Source organism: Phragmites australis, chromosome 9, assembly GCF_958298935.1.
Source record: "Phragmites australis chromosome 9, lpPhrAust1.1, whole genome shotgun sequence".
Lineage (NCBI taxonomy): Eukaryota > Viridiplantae > Streptophyta > Magnoliopsida > Poales > Poaceae > Phragmites > Phragmites australis.
The window spans coordinates 35,492,734-35,511,687 of NC_084929.1; the positions used below are offsets into that span (position 1 = coordinate 35,492,734).

At 44.2% G+C, this 18,954-nt stretch overlaps 2 protein-coding genes and 1 pseudogene across 2 annotated transcripts; all 3 read right to left on the minus strand.

Annotated features, from left to right (window-relative positions):
• Positions 1–2,989: 2,989 nt before the first annotated feature.
• On the minus strand, positions 2,990–4,503 carry LOC133929919 (protein MIZU-KUSSEI 1-like). Its single transcript, XM_062376675.1, has one exon. The coding sequence runs from the start codon at positions 4,375–4,377 to the stop codon at positions 3,499–3,501; it is 879 nt and encodes a 292-aa protein (XP_062232659.1). The 5' UTR covers positions 4,378–4,503; the 3' UTR covers positions 2,990–3,498.
• Positions 4,504–10,630: 6,127 nt separating this feature from the next.
• Positions 10,631–11,591, minus strand: LOC133929469 (probable calcium-binding protein CML14). The gene is made up of 2 exons (XM_062376233.1): positions 11,504–11,591; positions 10,631–11,429 (listed from the first exon to the last, which is right to left on the minus strand). The coding sequence occupies exons 1-2, from the start codon at positions 11,574–11,576 to the stop codon at positions 10,870–10,872; spliced, it is 633 nt and encodes a 210-aa protein (XP_062232217.1). The 5' UTR covers positions 11,577–11,591; the 3' UTR covers positions 10,631–10,869.
• Positions 11,592–13,598: 2,007 nt separating this feature from the next.
• LOC133928203 (serine/threonine-protein kinase STY13-like) lies at positions 13,599–17,964 on the minus strand (annotated as a pseudogene).
• Between the last annotated feature and the right edge of the window lie 990 nt (positions 17,965–18,954).

An 18,954-nucleotide genomic window follows, 5' to 3' on the forward strand; every position in this document is an offset into this window, starting at 1 on the left:
CGGGCATGCCGTGACGCAGTGGATTCGGGCGACGACGCAGGCAGCTGCACTGCATGAAGCTTTATAAGGCCATCGAATGGCCCACACAGCTTGGAGTAATGTGCTTCCATTCCACGTAGATCGAGTACAGAACACGATTAGGCTGGAACTCTCACATGCTATCTGCATCTGTGCTCTTGTTCATCAACTCCTCTGAATGACTGAACATGTTTTTAGGAGCAACGACTTCAGAGGTACCTACTACGTAGTCGGAGAGAGCGAGTCAAAAGCCAACATGTGTGTCTCTGTCCGGGGACTCCCTGTGTATAGCTCGACCAAAAGGATCGGATCTATGGAGTAGCGCGGCCCAGCAGTCTTCCAATGTGCAAAACATGCCCATGTCTTCCTGTAGGATTGGCTCGCTCTCTCACACACACTCTAAAGCTGGGCTAGCCGAGAGCGGGTCGCTACCTGTTGGTGGCCCGCGTCGCAGCGTTAGCTCCAAATCCAACCGCCCCTTCTGGTTCTGGACGGGCACCCGTGGCCGTAGCCTCTAGGTTGGGGTAAGCGCCGGCGCGGCAGCTGCGCCGTGCCACCGTCTCGGCGGCAGATGACCCGAGAGCATCGTGCCAAACGGGACGAGAACCCGAGAAGAAGGTGTCGGCAGAGGCGAGGTACCACCACTCTGCTCTGCAGCTCGCTCCATGCACCTCGGATCGATCAAAGCGAGAGATCGCATCGCATCGCGTCACATGCCGGCTTCTCCCGTACGAAAGAGACCTCGCAAAAGCAAACAGGGCTGCACGGGTCAGATACAGATACAGAGGGAGGGAGAGAGACCTCTCAGTCTCTCGCCCAGTGCACCCTGCTCTTTATCGAGGACCGAGACGAGACTGCAAAAGCAGGTGTCATCGTGCATGGCTATCATCATACTCCACAACTCAGCTCGCAGCATCTAGCGTAGTGATAGCGATAATGATACCATAATGATCCTGTCCAAAATGGAGTACTGCAACAACAATTCTACTCCTAGCTATTATTAGCAGCAGCACTAGTCTAGTACTGGTTGGCATAAGAAAATTTCAGAGCTGGGGGGGGGGGGGGGCTGGAAACGGGAAGGTCAGTGATGAAAGGCACCGGCCGTAAGCAAACCTGTTCCTTTCGATTCTTTCTGCAGTGATTTGCCAGTCCCAGGTGATGTCAGAATCTTGATGCTGAGCTGCTACAGTATGGAGTATGGCGTATGGGTCATAGGTGGTGGTGGTGTTGCTGCTACTTGGGCAGGCCGCTGCAATCCGTGCCGTGCTTACCTCGGGATGGCAAACGAAATTGCGACTAGGACTAGGCATGCCTGCCTGCCTGCCTCTCCCGAAGTGGACCACGTTTCAAGTCCTTGCCCATCTTTTTTCCACAATCCAATTTCATCAGTCTAGCACATTACTCTACCGTAAAGCACACGTAATAACAGAGGTTTGCATTCACGAAATGTTCGCTGTTGTCAGTTGATGCACTTACATTTTTCTGTAATGTTTTTTAATAATAAAAGTATAACTTCCATCTATGCACCAAAGGCTAAGGCGTTTGGGATTCACACAAGTATTTTTTTGAAAATATACACTCAAATTCGTGTGTTTTTTGAAAATATACACTCAAATTCGTGCATAAGAAAACTTGAATTTGAGTGGTTCAAGATCTTTTTTTCTGTAATGTGGTGAAGGGTTCCCTTTCTTTTTTTTTGAGGCTGCTGTGACCATGGACGTTTTTGGAAGTAATGATCTCCAAAATCTTCATCATATCCATAATTTGATGCGATTGAATTTAAGCTTGAGAAATAAGTTGAAGTGGTTCTTAATATTGCTAGAAGTATAAATTTTACAATCATAATTGATTTTAAATTCCCTTACCTTTAAATCATCAACGTAAAGAGTTCTTCACCTGGTTACTATCTTTATGGATTTTAGTGTTTCTTTCTTAAATTACAAGTTTGTGTATGTGATGACATATAGATTATTTTTAATAGAATCTAGTGTTCAATTCTATCTATAAAAACCATATTTTTTAGAAAATCTTTTAGTGCAACATGTTTTTTTTAAGTTTGCTTTCATATGTTATTTTAAGATGTGTTGAGTAAAAAAATAGTAGAAAATCATCTAAAATTTTAATGAGATATTTATTTACTCTTTTTAGTCTTTATTCTCGGTCCATTAAAACTAGACTTGGAAGAAGGTGCTCAGGCCTGAGAGAGAAGCAAGGTGCAAGGACACATGACACATGACAGCGCACCAAGGGAACCTGAACTACTGATGCTTCTGGTCGGATACTAATCCTGCTGGAGAAATAAAACCTGAAGCGTGTTGCTTCCATCTTACCAGTGCAAACTGCACTGTCATTGTAGCGCAACAGGATCAGCCTATCGATGAGGACTCACTGCTCAGGGGGGGGGGGGTTCCCTGCAAAAAAAGGGGGGCTGAGAATCATGATGAATATTTGGGTGCGGCATACATGCGAAACGGGGCTTCTGTTCTGAATTTTAGTGCAACTGGGGCAGTCTTAACAGCAATTACAGCCTTTTTAGGAGCTGATTAAACTCGGATAGATAATTATCAAAAAGAAAATCAAGTCGGATAGATGAAAATGGGAGGAAAAAGAAACAAATCTGCAAAAAGATAAGCAACGTCATGCATGTTGGTATGGTACAGGCCCAAAAGAAAATAAAATTTTGAGTCTTTTGAGAACAACATGGAAACTGTCCTGCAGAACGTGACGTGTCCTGTTGCACATTCGAGCGGCGATTTTAAAAAAGCACACGTATTCGGAATGAACAATACACGTACTAATTCACAGATAGACTCCGTGCGGCCGTGCCAAACATTGTCATCGTGGGCCTCGACATTTTCGCGTCTATTTTGAAAATAAAAAACTTTAAGTTTTACTTTCACAAATTTCACAAAAGGTGGCTCAATTATCGCAGGAATAAAAGAACATTTTAATTAACGTTTAAGTAGGATCTCAAAGGAGAAAAGGATACATATTAAGAGCACGTCTGGATTACTGCCCACACTGACCCGTCAAAACATTGGCTCGCCCACAGGCAGTTGGTGTTTGGATGGTCTCCAATAATTGGCTCGCCCAGCCCTATGTTGGCATGAGCATGCTATTTTTTCACCAACTTGTGGACGGAACGTTTCGCTAAAATATTGGCGAGCCCTAATAAGCTAATTTTATTGATCATTACAACATATGCAGCACAAGTACTACAACCCTAGTTGGTTTACTGGGCACTATTCAGTTATAGAGCATTCATTACACGCTAACACTCTAGCATGGCTCCCTACTCTCACTTTCGTCTCACCATAACCTAACACTCTGCATCAACAAACATTTGATCACCACATGAACAACAGAAAGATTTCCATTTCCATCTAAATCTAAACGCCACCTGCCTAATCCAACAGCCTGACATGCACAAAAAAGGATACGTGATCAACACACAAGTGAAGTGAACGAGCACACGGTCGATCAGACTCTGAGGAGGTAGACACTGAGCTCGGGGCTGCCATTGCTGCCGCCGCCGCTGTCCGGGTTCATCATGTAGAACGCCTCCGAGTCGCGAGAGCCCACCACGCGCTCGAACCGCGCGCGCATGTACATGACGTCGCCCTCGCCGCCGCCGCAGCTCGCGGCGGGGATGACCCCGGCGCCCATGGACACCGGCTCCAGCGCGCGGAGCACGCGCCAGTCCGCGGCGCCGCACTCGCGCCGCACCGCGTACCCGCGGCTCTTGCCGTTGCAGTACGCGCGCCACACCGTCTCCTCGAGCAGCTTCTTGCCGTTGCCGCCGGCGGTGGGCGCGGCTGTCGGGGTCGGGAGCGCGGAGCCCTTGGCGCGCTCGCACTCGAGCGCGATGCGCACCAGGCCCGAGGCCATCTCGCGCACCAACGTCGCCGTGGGCGCGGCCAGCTCCAGCAGCAGCGCCGGGCACGCGCGCTGGTCGACCTGGAACGCGAGGTGCACGTGCCCGCGCCGGTGGCCGTACAGCGTTCCGGTGAGCCGCGCGCCGAGGCCGACCTGCCGGTGCCGGCCGGCCACGGCATTGGCCAGCGCGGAGCGCAGCCGCGACACGGCCGTCCGGACCTTCCTCTGCGGCTGCTGGTGCTGCTGCGCCGGCGGTGGCGCCACCTTCAGAGGAGGGGACACCAAGTCCTCGGAGTGGAAGGACGGACAGGCGGAGGAGAACGCCATGGTCGCCTCATCCTCCTCCGCCTCAGAGTTCTTCATGTACTCCTCGTCTCCAATCGTGGCGCCATGGCTTTTGCTCTTGCCAAGAACCGGCCACTTGAAGTGCCTCCTGGAGGAGGAGAGGGAGTCATGGGGGTTTCTCGCTGCGATGGTTCTCATGGTACTGTCTTCTTCTACCTCGAGCTAACTAGCTTAAGCTTCTTGAAGCAAGCAAAGCAATGGACCTATGTATGCTTCACTAGAGAGCTGTGCTAGCGTTGGGCTGTGTGAGGTTATATTGAAAAAGATTTCGTATTTCCAACCACAGGTCCGTATTCCGAACCACAGGTTTGTTTCAGCGGGAGACGGTAAAAAATAGTTTATAGATTTCGAATTTAAAAAAATTAAATTATAAAAGTTGAATTATACGGTCTAGATAAGTTGATAAAAAACAGATTGCTAAATTATTATAATCTAAAAGCTGAATGATACAAAAATTGGATTACATAATTTATTATTTATTTATATTTCATTTTATAGACTGGATTGGGAAAAAATTTAAAATTAGACAACATATATGAACGTATTTATCAAAATAGATAATATGTAGTCGTATTTATTAATTTAGCATCCGTATTTGACGCACAATGTACATCGTGTACCGAAAAAGTCATTTTCGACACACAGTATGTAGAATACGGCACGGTTGCTCGTATTCGACACACTGTTTGTAAAAAGACTGTATTCAGCACACAATATGCAGAATACAGGCAACAGTGCCGTATTCGGTATATTGTGTGCCGAAAACACTTTTTCTGTACTAACATGATCGTGTACCGGAAAAGCAGACGCGACATGACCGTATACCAAAAAGTGTTTTTCGGCACACGATGTATGGTATACCAAAAATCTATTTTCGATACACCGTACGTCAAATACGGATACTAAACTAATAAATATGACTACATATTATCTATTTTAACAAATACATTTATATATGTTATATAATTTTAAATTTTTACCACTGGATTGTGCAAGCTGAAACAATCTACTCGTTTCTAGCGTGCAAGCTGAAACAGACCGGGCCTCAGCTGAACTGTGTGCTGCTGGCAACTCCACTCGTTTCTAGCGTCCTCTATCCCTGCAGCACTGGGGCTTTCGTACTGGGGAGGAGGCTGGTGAGCAGAACCCACCAAAACTGAGCAAAAAAGACAAAGAGAGAGCAAGGAGTTCCTTGGCCTTGTGCTGTGGTTGGGCTCTGCTCTTGCTCTTGTTTTTTACAAGGAAATGGCAGACAGGAACTCAGATTATGGCAGTGAGGGCCAAGGTTTAAAAAACCATTTGGATCCTGAAAATCTCTCTCTGCCGGTAATCGTAAATTCACAGTTATCATGAAAATAACTCAAAATTCGATAAGAATTTACTCAAAATTCACTCGATCAAATTTGAAATTTAGAGAAAAAAATCGACCGAATTGACATTCGGTAACTAGTCGAATTACACCGGTTACCGAGCACATTCAATGATTTATCGATCAATTTTTCTGTATTTTCCGTATTATCGGTAACCATTCGGTTTTAGCGATTTATCGAGCGGTTTTCCCTAATTTCAGTGAAGTTCAAAAAAACCAAAAAATCAAGTGACTAACCAAGTTAAAATCAATAACTAATTCATCTGAGCTTCAAATCAAGTGATTTTTTTTTTGTTTTTCCTTGTAATATGATCTACATGATAAAAGTATTTAGACTCGTAAAAAAGTTGAATATTTTCTGTGAAAAAATGTATTTTCTAAAACAAGTTAAATGCATAGTTTACTCTTTACTAATCCAAAAATCATGAAACTAATTTTGTTAGTCTTTTTACATGATACTATGTCTTTTAAAAATATATGAACTCATAAAATAGTTATTGTAACATACAAGATTGTGTAAATGTGTTGCAACTAGATTAATTCATAACTAACCCATCACACCTCTAAAATTAGTGAAATAATTTTTATTAGTTTACTTATACTATTCTTTATATAGGACATATAATGGTAGACATGAAAAGGTTAATTACAATGTTGTTTCTTAACATATTCATTTTATGCTCGTGAACTTTGTAAAAATTATGAAGTAATTAATAAAACTCTAAATGAAGTGAAACCGATTTTAAAGATCATCTTAAGATACTTCCTATATAGAAAAATATGTGTTTACATATTAAGCTTTTTTTTAACATAAGTTAATAAATGAGCTACATGCTTAAGTTTTTTCTTTTTTTTTCAAACTTCCTCCCTATAGAATATGATGCAAATGATATTATTTTTTTAATTTTTTTATAGAAGGTCTTAGAATTGTCTCTAATATTTTTAGAATTTTATTATTATTTGATTTTTTTTTTGAATTTTATTATTATTTTGAATTTTTTATAATTGAGACTTCAAGAGAGTGACAAGATAGAGAGAGAGAGAGAGAGAGGGCATGCCCGGTTTGTTGGCTAGCTTTATCAGTGAGGTGGTGAAGAGGAATGTTAATTTAGCTTTTTTAAATGCTAAATGAATAACAATATATCCTAATCTCTGTATTTGAAGATATACAAAGCCATATATTATTAATACAGTATAGTAAGGGACTAGGGGTGGAATTTTTACATTTTGACCTTTTTTAAAACATTCTACAAATAGACTCATGTGAAAACAATTGCTGAAAATAGACTATTTTGCATCACGCCATAACATTTTCTTGTTAGTATACTATTTAGTAAAAAGGGTCCGTTTTTTTATATTGTTTCCCCATAGATTCATGCGTAGAAAAAGATTTTTAAAAATGCTAAAATCTAAGAATTCCACACTATGGGGTGAGTGGATGATGATGTTCTGATGAGGCTGGAATGAAGTCTAAGATTTCAGAGATTTTGGTCTCCATATTCTCGACTGCTCTCATGAGCAACATGTTAAAAAAACTACTACTAAGGTGCTTAATACTGTAAACTTCAACAACGACAGAAGTGTACTAGTTTAGTTTTGGGTTACTTGCAGCGGCATTCCAATTTCCAACCAAACATAGTAGACTCGATCACCTGATGATATACATACTTGTGCTGGTGTTCTCCTGAATTCATATGGAAGAGAGTATAAAAATGTCTCTGTCAGTGTAGCAAATTCTGTGGATGGCGTCTGCAACCTTATTGTTGAAGTACTTACCTAGTCACTGATCACTGAGAATTGACACACTGCTAAAACTAATTAAAAATCGAAGCATCTTTCTCAGCTCAAGTGAAATAAATGCAACTAGTGAAGCACCTTCCTTAAACTATGCAAACACATTGGCATGCAGCTTTACCCAATTGTACCGACCTGAAGATCGTAGTAGCTCTGCTCCCAGTGAGAGGATAAGCAACACTAAACAAGCTCAAACGCACATTGCTCGGTAGCGTACCTATCATGCAACAGTTTCAGACTTTCATTTCACGAAACAGAGTAATTAGCAATGTTTCTGCCAGCTGCAACCGCATGGAGTGTGTAACATGAAGTCATGAACTGTTGCTGTTCATCTTCATCAGCTGGTGAGCTGAATATAACTACATGTAACCGTAGTTCATTTTCCTTTCGATCGTGTGCTACAACTTTTCTTCCTTTTGAATCCCGGGGTGAGTGAGATGAGATCCAAACTGAAGGTGTCTGCGGCACAGCAGCAGCAGAACAGAACAGAACAGAAAGAAGACGAAAGCGGAGGAGGCGAAGGAAAGGAAAGAGGAAAGCGGAGGAGGAGGCCGTTGTTTTTTTCTCTCCGAGATGAGCCTGGGGATCGGCGCCATGCAAAGCGGGCCCCAAAGGGGCGACTGAATTACAAAGCAAAAGCTGCTGCCGCTGCTGCTTTTGACCAGGGACCGAGGGCGACGATGCATGCATGGGCATGGCAACTGTGGCTGGCTGGCAAGGGATCGGCCTCGCGCAGGCAGGCAGAAGCAGGTGCAGATCGGGTCCAGGTGAGGACGCAACACGCCGTACCACCCGGCAGCCGCCTCATCCTAGCCGTAGCCCGTAGTACCGACCCTACACGATGCTACTCGATTGGCAGGAAGCCACACAGGCCACAGCTACCTCTGTCGCCGCTGGCTCTCCTTCAATTCCCTCATAATTTTGCCTCTGCTCCTGGTTTCCTACTGTGGATCATGTTGCTGTCTCCACTCTCCATCCACAGTCAGTCCCTCACTGATGATGATAGGAGAGCAGGCAACTTACCCCACTGTAAAAAAACCAAGCAAGAAGAATGACAGGTTAAAATACTTCACAGGTTAATGATAGGTCAGGGTGAATGACTTTCTTATGACCATTTATTGTTTTCATGCTTTGCATGTTCTAGCAGAAGTTCAGGTCTGTAACTAACATGCTAGATTAGTGGATTGGATCATCTCACTCTAGCCCAACAACGGAGTATTTAAAGCCAAATATGACATTCTTTTTCTCATTATCTGATGATGAACATCATCAGGCTAGAGCTTATCGCCCAGAGGCCAGAGCTGACCTTCTCCATCATCCGAGCACCATTGCTAAGTTTTTTTTCCCGATAAAAGAAACTTTATGAACTCTCAATTATCGTATAAGGATATACACGTTTCTAAGTACAACTGTACACTAGCATCTGACCGTAATAGACTATAATCTGGTGAGGAGGATTACAGTGTTATCAAGAGCAGTTTGATTCTTCAACACGTACGCGTGCTTACAATCAGGTGACCTAATGAGTAGAGATGCGAATATGTGACGTGACGACCCTTACGCCTAGCAGATTCCTTCGGACGATTTGCTCGCAGACTGATACGGGTTGCCGGCACGGCGGATCGGATCAACACGGCCGGCGCACCCAGTGTTGGTCACCGAACTCGCACGGTGAGAGTTCTGGAAGGACGGTGACAGGCACAAGACCATCAGATAACATGATCGGCGACACGGCATGTTGGAGGCGACACCGACTTCCCCGGCACGGCAGTTGCCGACAGCGAGCTCCGCTCGACCGAACAGCGGAAATTGACAGGCCAAGTGCACATGTTTGAGCTCACTGGCAACAAAGATATGCTCATATATGATATGTCCTACTCGACCAAGTTCTGTTTATGCCAATTTCAGAGCTCAAAATTAAATTTGCGCCGGCGAGTGTGGACTAAAGGAATTTGCGCCACTCTGCCACTCCTAAGAAGCCACTCTCAACATAGGGGTTTTGATTATTTGCCATTTTAGGCCATTATACCTTTGGCCTCACATACCAGTCTTTTTTCTCCATCTCCACTCTCATCTGCTGCCTCCGCGAGCGTCAAGCAACCAGCTCTGCCATGGCTCGCTGACAAGAGGCGCACAAGGCCATCTACTCCGCCTCCGCTATCAACTCCTCCCACAGCAGCTCCTCATCCGCTCTCAGCCCCGTCGTTGTCCTTCCTCCATGGGCGCCCCCTCTGGCGGCGAGGAATCGTCGCGCTCCGCTGTGGAGAAGGGCGAGATCCCGCCGATCCGGAGGAGGCCGATCTTGTGGCAGTGCGGCGCCCGCGGCGGCCGAGCTAGTAGCTGAGCTTGCGGCAGTGCGAATCCCACGGCGACATCGACCGAGCTCGCAGGCCCTAAATCCGGCAACCTCGCGGCTGGAGTGTCCAACGGTGGAGGCCAGTGGTGGTCGGCGAGGTGGCTTTGAGGAGAGAAGGGGCTGCCGCAGCTCCAGCGCCCATCGAACTCGAGGAAGAAGAAGATGCGAAGGAGATAAGAGTTGAGGAAGGGTACTGACAAATAGGGCTAGGGGCAAAATTGTCCAAGAGCGGTAAATCTTCAAAACCCCTGCGTTAAGAGTGGTATTTTAAAGTGTGACATCTTAGCGGCGGCAAAGTGATGAAGCCTATTTTTGAGAGTGACAAAATTCCAAATTCTTCTGACTAAAACCCGGAGCCGGATACTAGGAAAGCTTATGAGGCCCAGATGCCCCTTAAAGCTGAATCTCACCATTCGAGAAGCTTTATGGGCCGGACCTGGTTTTGGTTGGTCAAAGTTTAGCGGCGAGATAAGCCCAGAGGGCTGCCGTTTGGTTTGTGCTGCGGCGCCGAGCTGGCTTTGCGCCGCTGTCGGCGACCAAGTCGAACGGTGACGAGCGCGGCGCAACAAAACTGAAAGCGACGGCGCCGGCTGCTCCAGGAACGCGTGCGGCGCCGGCGCCGGCGCGTCTGCGTGAAAATGCCTTGCGGTTTCGAGGGGGGACAGGGACAGCCCGATTCCATTTCACGGGCTGTTATGGTGGGTGCACGCCACATGGGGAAGGCGCAAAAAGCGGATCGCGAGCGCATTCCTCGATGAAACGACATAATAAAAATAATCTAAGCCACCACAAAAGTATTTGCTTTGCATTTTTTTTGAACTAAGAATCATTGGCTTTGCATTGTTTATTCAGTTGTTTCAGAAAACGAGAGAGAACGAAGCAACAGTGAACAAATTTATCAAAATATGTACACATTTTGTACTTTCATGTTAACAACCATGCGTGAGTTGCATGATCTATATCGCCACGATCCGTGCATTACAGATCTATTCAGGGATGTTAACAAATCACTCGAAACCATCATCCTAGATTGATCGACCTGACCATCCTAAAAAGTAAGAAAAGGAGGACTAATCAACGGCGGGCGGGCGACGCGCACACGGCGTGCAGTTCAGGAGACGCCGAGGAAGTCAAGCGCGGACTTGGCCATGATGGCGGCGAACTCCGGGAAGCTGATGACCCCGTCGCCATCCGCGTCGGCATCGCGCATCATCCGCGTGAGCTCCTCGAAGGTGAGCGGCTGGCCCAGGCGCGCCATGGACCGGGCCAGCTCGGCGGCGGAGATGTACCCGTTGCCGTCGCGATCGAAGGCGCGGAACACCTCCAGCAGCTGCGCCTGGTCAACGAGGTGCGTCTGCGTGGTGAGCACGGGCGCGATGGCGCCCGCCAGCTCGTCGAACTCCACCTTGCCGTTGCCGTCCGCGTCCATGCCGGCCAGCAGCGCGTGCACCTCGTCGCCCGTGGGACGCAGCCCCAGGGAGCGCAGCAGCGCCGCCAGCTCCAGCTGTGTCAGACTGCCGTCGCCGTCCATGTCGAACCGACGGAAGATCTCGCGGAGCTGCTTCAGCTGGTTCCCCCGCAGCACCTTCTCCGCCCGCGCCGGAGTGGAGGCAGCCGGTGCTGACCTTGTCATTGCTAGATGCTCAATCTGTGAGGCTTCGTGGAGACCAACTGCAGGTAGATGAGGAGGAGATGGTGAGAGGGGTGACCTGTTATTTATCCAGGGGTGGAGGAGGATCTAGTACCGAGAGGGAAGACGCGTTGGGTGCCTGGAGACAGTGCGGAGTTGCGACTGACCGGGTCGGTGCGTGCATGCATGGATTGGAGGGAAAGAACCGGGTGGTTGCGCTTAAAAATGGAGGTTTGGGGCTTTGTTTTTTTTCCTGTTGCAACTGAGGTCAAGTTAGCTGCAACTTGTAACCTCTAGAGGCTCATTTGAAAAACAGAGGAGTTTCACGAATTCTTGCGAGAATAATTTCTGCTAAACTCAAATAAAATTTCAGCTCTTCGAACAAGGCGTAAGGGTCTGCTCAAATTTCTGGAGGGGAAAAAAGGTTTTTTGAGTAACCCCTCCCCCTAAATACTGGAGTACATGCGTCATAATTTCATTCTTTCAGTGTATTCAGAATTGTTCAGTCTCGAACATACCGTGTGACGGTCTCGAAGTGTCCGAACGCGATTCATCTTTTGACTTCTCTCTAGGACAAAAAGATGCAGGGAATTCATCCATCCATACTGGTATCGGAAAAGAGAAAAGCGTGTGGTTGTCATCAGCAGCCTAAGATGAGCAACATGGAATCTTACAGCTGCAGCCCCTGCTCTGTACCATAAGCATTTGTGGTTCGTCACTCATCAGGATATGGGTTGATCATGCAGTATCATTTGTAGAATGATTGGCAGTGCTGACTGCTCTTACTGGAATAGTTCCGAGTTTTCTGGTCTTATTGTTTAGTCGATCGAATGCAAGCCAGACGAGAGACGATTATGGTAAACCATTACATGATTACATGAACGGTGCCTCTAGATTATTGTGCCGTGACGTCCTCTTCTGAGAATTAGCAGTAGGGAACACTTCATCCGATCTTGGATGCAGGAATATGTTTTTTTTTTTTGGTTGCTAAACTGAGCGCCTGCTTGTCATCGGTATTTGTTTTGGTTTAACTAGCGCATCAACCTGTGCGATTGCACAGGCTAGAAATTTAACATACAACTGAATTTTAGATATTTGTGTTAATAATAATTGTATGCTAAGATACATCAGCTATTTATATTTAAATATTAGAATATAAAATATAAATGTAATTTTTATTCATAATATTGAAATCATATTTATTATTTGTGAATAGATCTAATTTATAATTTTCATTTTATGTGTTATGCAAATTGATTTTTATTTGTTTCTTGATTTTTTGAAATTATTATTATTTTTAATATTGTCACCGTATCTTATATTATTTTTTTGAGATACATTATAAATTCTTTGATATTACTTTTATGTGATAATCCGTAATATGTTTGCGTTCTGTTGTTTTAATTTTGTAATATCTGATTACACGCATATTTAATTAGTATATTTTAATTGATTTGGAAAAGTGTGTTTATTGCTAACGTAACTAAGTTGGAGTTTGCTAACGTAACCTTGTTGGACAAAGGATATCTATATAAAAAAAAAGGAAAGATCAGGAAGGAAGTAGTCTTAGAGTTGGACTCTGATTTGTTTTTTAATCTTTTGTTTCTTCTGTTTGTTGATCTATGGTTACAGTTAGTCAATCAATCAATTCGACGGTCGGATGTTTTGCTTTTTTAAGAATTTCTAGGATTTTTTTAGGATTAATGTGGAGGCACCAAAAGGAGCCTCCAATTAGTAAATATAAGATACTTGTCATTCGTTTGTGGTCTGTTGTACAAAACACAATCAATAAGCACTGCTTGGTGGGGAAAGACCTCCATCATGCAACTGATCTTAGATTTGACCGTGGCACCAGCATCAGCCTATTCTATTAAGGTCAACTGATTGGTGGGTCAGAGGCAGAACCGTCTCCTGAATTTTCTTCCTTTCTCTGCATTAAGAACTACATATATGCATGTCTACAACTATCATGGTGAGCGCATCAGGTGATATACAATTAGTTTGCATGTAAGTTCGTATCCCCCCTAAAATTTTGCAAATTCTGTAGCATTACCTTTTCATTAGCGTGAAAACAGCAGGTTCAACAATTCTTTTCCAAATGCAACCAAATGATCCTAGCTACATGGATTCACATTGCTAGTCAACAATCCTTTGTTGAGGGTTTCCTCCTAGCTGTCAGTTTTCCTCAATATAGACAAACGAGCCGGTTCTTTCATTCATTGATAAACAGAGTTACAGAAGGGATGAACAGAGAATTTACATAAGAGGGCTTCTCAAACCAAGGACCACAAGCACACTAGCTCTCCATTAACCAGTTTGCTTTCCAGAAAACAAATTTAACAGAAACACACACGATCTAGAGGTCAATCTACAGATGCAACTCCCAGCGCCATCCATCTATCACGGACCTCTGTACTTTCGGAAGCACGAAAGGCATCCTGGTCGTTGGTTTACAGGGATCATGCCTCCACCTTTTGATGCATCGATCGCCTCCAACATAGACACAACCTTGGGCCATCTCAGGTCGCTTGTCAGGGTTCGCATCCCAGCAGCGTTTCATCACATTTGCTAAGGAACTCGGGCAGCAGCGTGGTATCTCTGGCCTCAAATTCTACAAAACAACATAGGAATATTTTATTATCTATTTTGTTCAGAAGTCAGCAGCTAAGGCAAGCAGAAAACAGGTTTTTTACCTGACGAACAACAGCAGATGTGAACTCTGAGAAGCTCAAGTCTGGATATGGCATATCACAGCAGTATATCTCCCATAAACAAATTCCAAAGCTATAAACATCACATTTCCTGTTGTAAGGATTTCCATTAAGAACCTGCACATAAGATGCAAATATAAGGCATATAACGTAGGCACATACAACCTGCTTGATTTTATTAGATTATTACATGCTAGAACTAAAATTGATGACAGCACGGAACAAAAGCTCTGGGGAGGGTGGAAAAGAGCAGTCATTGCCCAAGAAAAATACCTCGGGTGCCATATAACCAAGCGTTCCAGTTTCACCGGTCATATCACTGGGATTAGAAGCTTCAAGGCGAGCAACACCAAAATCAGCGATTTTCACAGTTCTCGTTTTGCCAAGAAGCATATTTTCAGTCTTCGCATCACGGTGCACAATCTTCTTTGAGTGAAGATAGCTTAATCTAATGAAGATTTAAAACTCAATACTTCTCAAATCAATGGTAACTTTGATTGTACAAAAACAGTAAAAAGATAAAGATTCAGAAAGAATCCGAGGATAATTCAGTTAAACACTTACCCCCTGGCAAGGTCAAGAACAACTTGGACAACAACCTTAAAAGCTAACTTCCTTCTCCTGTTCTTTATGAGAAATGATTTTAGTGCACCTCCAGAAAGGTACTCCACAACAACACAGCAGATATTAGTTGGCATGCCGATGATCCCTTGCACCCATTATAGCTCCTATAAACTGTATGGGAAAATTCACAAGCTGTTGTTACGGTAGCAGACAAATAAACAGACTACTAAAGAAATATGAATCTTGATCCCCCCCCCCCCCTCCAATGCTAGAGTTATCAAATGCTCAGCTAAAATCTGTAATTTTCAAAGTTTTCACTCCAACACGTAAAAGTCGAGATTTTCTTCATGTTTATCGTGACTAGAGCAATAGTAGTCATGGCTCTTAACAGAATTTAAAATAAATATATAACAACAGAACCTGCAGGAAGCTGCTAGATTGACTTACTAAACTACGGCTCAAGCATTTGATGGGTTTTCTTATTTTGTATACAGAAATTACTCATACAACAACTGCATGGCAGAATGTTTTACCCCTACGATGAGAAACTCAACATATTGTTCTCATGTTCTGCTTTAATGAGGATATATTGCAAGGAGCGGAGACGGAAATAAGGTTGCCAACAGGTTAATACTGGCATCTTCCTTCATTAGATATCTAGTTAAGGATGTTACATCGATGAAACGGCAAACCAAATGTATCGATGCACTGCAACTGATATGCAATCTAGACAGAGAAGTATGAACAGTTATGTATGAGTTTTGACATTGAAGATCCATCTCAGTTTATCACCATTTCTTCAAATATCGCCAAATATGAACTGAATTGATGCATAAAAATGTTATAACAGCAGTGCATGTAACACTAAAAAATATGGAAGAAATAAATAATGCTTTGGTCAACCAAGTAGTACCTTAGTTACATTTGGATAGTCAAGCTTATGCCAAACAGTGACCTCCTGTGAAAACGCTGCTCTTGCTGCTTGAATATCTTGTTCTGACCTATGACCATCCTCTCCCCAATCAAGTAGTTTCACTGGCACATAACATAAGTCAAAATCTCACATCAAACAGTTGTTACTTCTAACTAAAATAGCAAACTGAGAACCTAAAACAAGAACATAGACTTGATGTGATCACGGTGCCATGGTTTGGAAGCAGCAGGAGTAAATTTGAGAATTACTGGGGATAGGTGTATGAATCAAATATTGAATACTTTGTGTTATTCAATCCTAGGCCACAGATTGACTATAGGTACACTTTTTTTTAAAAAAAAGTTGACTACAGATACTTACTATCCCCAATCTACCACAACAGGATAGCATCATCTAGTAATTTCTTTTGGTGTTAAACTGATGACCAAACAATGCACACACACAGCTGATTGCCAAATTATGGAACCCATGTCAAGATCAGAGAAATGGGTGTGACAAGCCTGGGGCATGCGTCATTCAGTTACAGGACACGCAATCTATACAGAACAACTCCTTGAATTGCTCATCACGTACAGCGATACACTCAGGCTAGAAAGATGAATCAGCAAAGGAAGCTCTTTTATGCTGCTACCATGTCATGATGGATACTCAATCTGGTGAGAAATACAAAAAATTCTAGATTGCATTGGGCCCAACTAAAAAGTCAGCATCTTTTAGCCCTGTCTGGAACCCCCAAGGGCCCAAAGCAACTTTCGATCCAACTGTTGCCGCATTTCCCAGCGATCACAAGAATCATGGCCACGAAAACTACCTGTTGGTCCCGATTCACATGAGTGAGGGCAGTGCACACCAAAAGCCGCCCTATCCAACTGGTGTCACGGGGAATACCATGGGATGACCCAAAAAATGTGGGGCATCAACTCCCGCAATTTGCTAAAAGAGGCAAAAAGGAGGCGCCTCGGGTAAGCAAACAGTGACAGGCTGCTAGTCCTTAAGATGTGAAGCACCCCTAGTCCTGCACGACAGGAAGTCGAAGTGTCGCTAGTCCTTAAACAAAGTTAGCGCACCAATCGACTAAAAGAGTGGGTCGTGACCCGCAAGATGTAAGAATTAAGGGGTCGTGTGGTCTGAGGTAAAAGCAACTTCTTAGACGGTAAGTCTTAAGGAAACACGACCCTTCGAGTCCGCAAAGCCGAAGATTCCTTCATGTATGGTACATCACTGACCACCACTGTCGGCAATAGCCACGACTTTGACCTCTTCAAATTTGACTTTAGCGTCGACTCTGCAGGAGTTGCTTTCGTTTCTTGCTTCACTTGTATTGACGTCGACAAAGCTCTAGTCGGAGTTTGGCTAGCAACCTTCAACCTCTGCTGTGTCGACTACGTTGAAGCTGCGCCTGCCAAAGCCTCTTCAATGGCCTTCGCCAAGCAGGACGAAGAAGTACCTTCGACTTTTGCTACGTAGGAAGAAGTACCTTCGCAAAGCACTAAAGTCCTTAGCCTTCGTCGAAGACCCCTTTGCCAAGCAAGACGAAGTGTAGTTATAAGAGTGTATCTAGCTCTAGCAATCATGTAAAGAAGAACATACGCGATGTGAGTGCTTTTTTCTCCATGCTCTTTTTGCCACTGAGTTTTTTAGATGAAGTTTTTAGCGAGGCATACAAGTCACTAATAACCCTGGGTCCTTTCTTAGTTGAAGCTGTTTGCTCAGCTATTCTATTAAAATTTACAGTTGAGGGGCTGCTGTTAGAGGAAATACCTAAGCTTAAAAAAAAGCTCATGTAATAGAGCAGCTCATATAAAGATACAATAGTCTTTTTGTAATATTTGTACCCTATCCAGTGCTAGAAAGAAAGATTTAACTCACCTCCTTCACTTATATGGATAACCTAAGAGATCAAAAACAGTATGATGGGAATTACTGTTGATGATAATTGTCTCAACAGATCCTATCCAGAGGATCTACACTCGGTAAAACCCAATAATCCAGTGGCTCCCGCGTAGGAAATCACTCGCCACACGTCCTGCCTCGATCTTGGTCACCAGATCGCTACCATAGGCCCCCAACGGAAAACCAATTAACCCAGGGGCTTTCACGGAAAACCTCACTCCTCCACTTGTCCCGCCTAGATCATGGCCGCGGAGTCCCGAACCGACGGTCACAATTGGTCCCGCACCTGGATGCTAGCGATCCAATCTGAGCTGCTACGTGGGTGGTGACCGTACGTGGACCCAGCACCGACGCTTTCACAATTAATAAGGAACCACCATGCATGGACTCGACGGCGTGCACCACGCCGATGCAGCGGCCAAATTCAGTGGACGGATCACGTGGTGGAATTAAATAATGGAAAGTCTCTGTCATCCGCGTACGTAATGACAAATAAGAAAGGACACAAATCTGTCTTGACGTTGAGCCGGCTCGTCTCGACTCGTAGAAGCTCGGTGAAGTGGAAGCTCGGTTCGGTTCGATTTGGTTTGATTTGTGAACTAAGCTAAAATGATGGTTTGGTTTGGTTTGGTTGCTGACTCGAGTCGGTTTATGTGCTTGTCAGATCATCAGGTATCAGTACAGGCTAAAAGTTTAAAAACACCACACACGTAAATATAAAACACACGATAATAATAACTAATAGATTTATTTATATATATTCATGCATTAGTTATAAAGCACAGTTCAAACTCACACCAAGTAGCCTCAGACTTGCTATAGCTTTACAGTCTTTATCACCCTACCCAGCTATATACCTATATAGCTCTGCACTGTATCCATCACGAGACCTATCTAGGAATAAATAGGGCAGCAAATTAATTAAGTAAAAATATGTACACACTGCCTACAAATAAATAGACTGATACTGAAGTGCTGAACTACTAAGCTAGATATACCAAGAGTCTATGGCTCAATTTGACTCACGAGCGACTTACGAGCTAGCTCAACTCAACTTGGTTAAAAAAACGAGTCAACGGTGTGACTCAGATTCAACTCATTTAGATAACAAACCAAACCGAGCTAAACAGAGCCTCATGAGCTCAAGCTAGCTCGTGAGCTTCTGGTATGAGTTTTTTTTACCAGTCCTACTCATGGACAGGGATCCGATGCAGTTGAGCCAGTGATGAGTCACAACATTAGGTGTACTCTCGTAGCAGTGAGCCAGTGATGAGTCTCTGAACCATAAACTGCACGTGATCTTATCTAGCTCTCTCGTACCAGAAGGAAGCATATGCTTGCACAGTTGCACGCATATACGCAGCATATTCTTTCGTTTTCTTAGACCAAAGAAATTAACTACTGTAGCACACGTACATATGATTGGCGCCTTGTTGGCTAATTCCTCTATGCCTGTGTAGCCAT

Coding starts and splice junctions, on each gene's coding strand:
- LOC133929919 (XM_062376675.1), bottom strand. CDS start 4,377: ATGAGAACCATCGCAGCGAGAAACCCCCATGACTCCCTCTCCTCCTCC.
- LOC133929469 (XM_062376233.1), bottom strand. CDS start 11,576: ATGCATGCACGCACCGACCCGGTCAGTCGCAACTCCGCACTGTCTCCA. Junction 11,430..11,503: donor CCAACGCGTCTTCCCTCTCG/GTACTAGATCCT, acceptor ATCTACCTGCAG/TTGGTCTCCACGAAGCCTCA.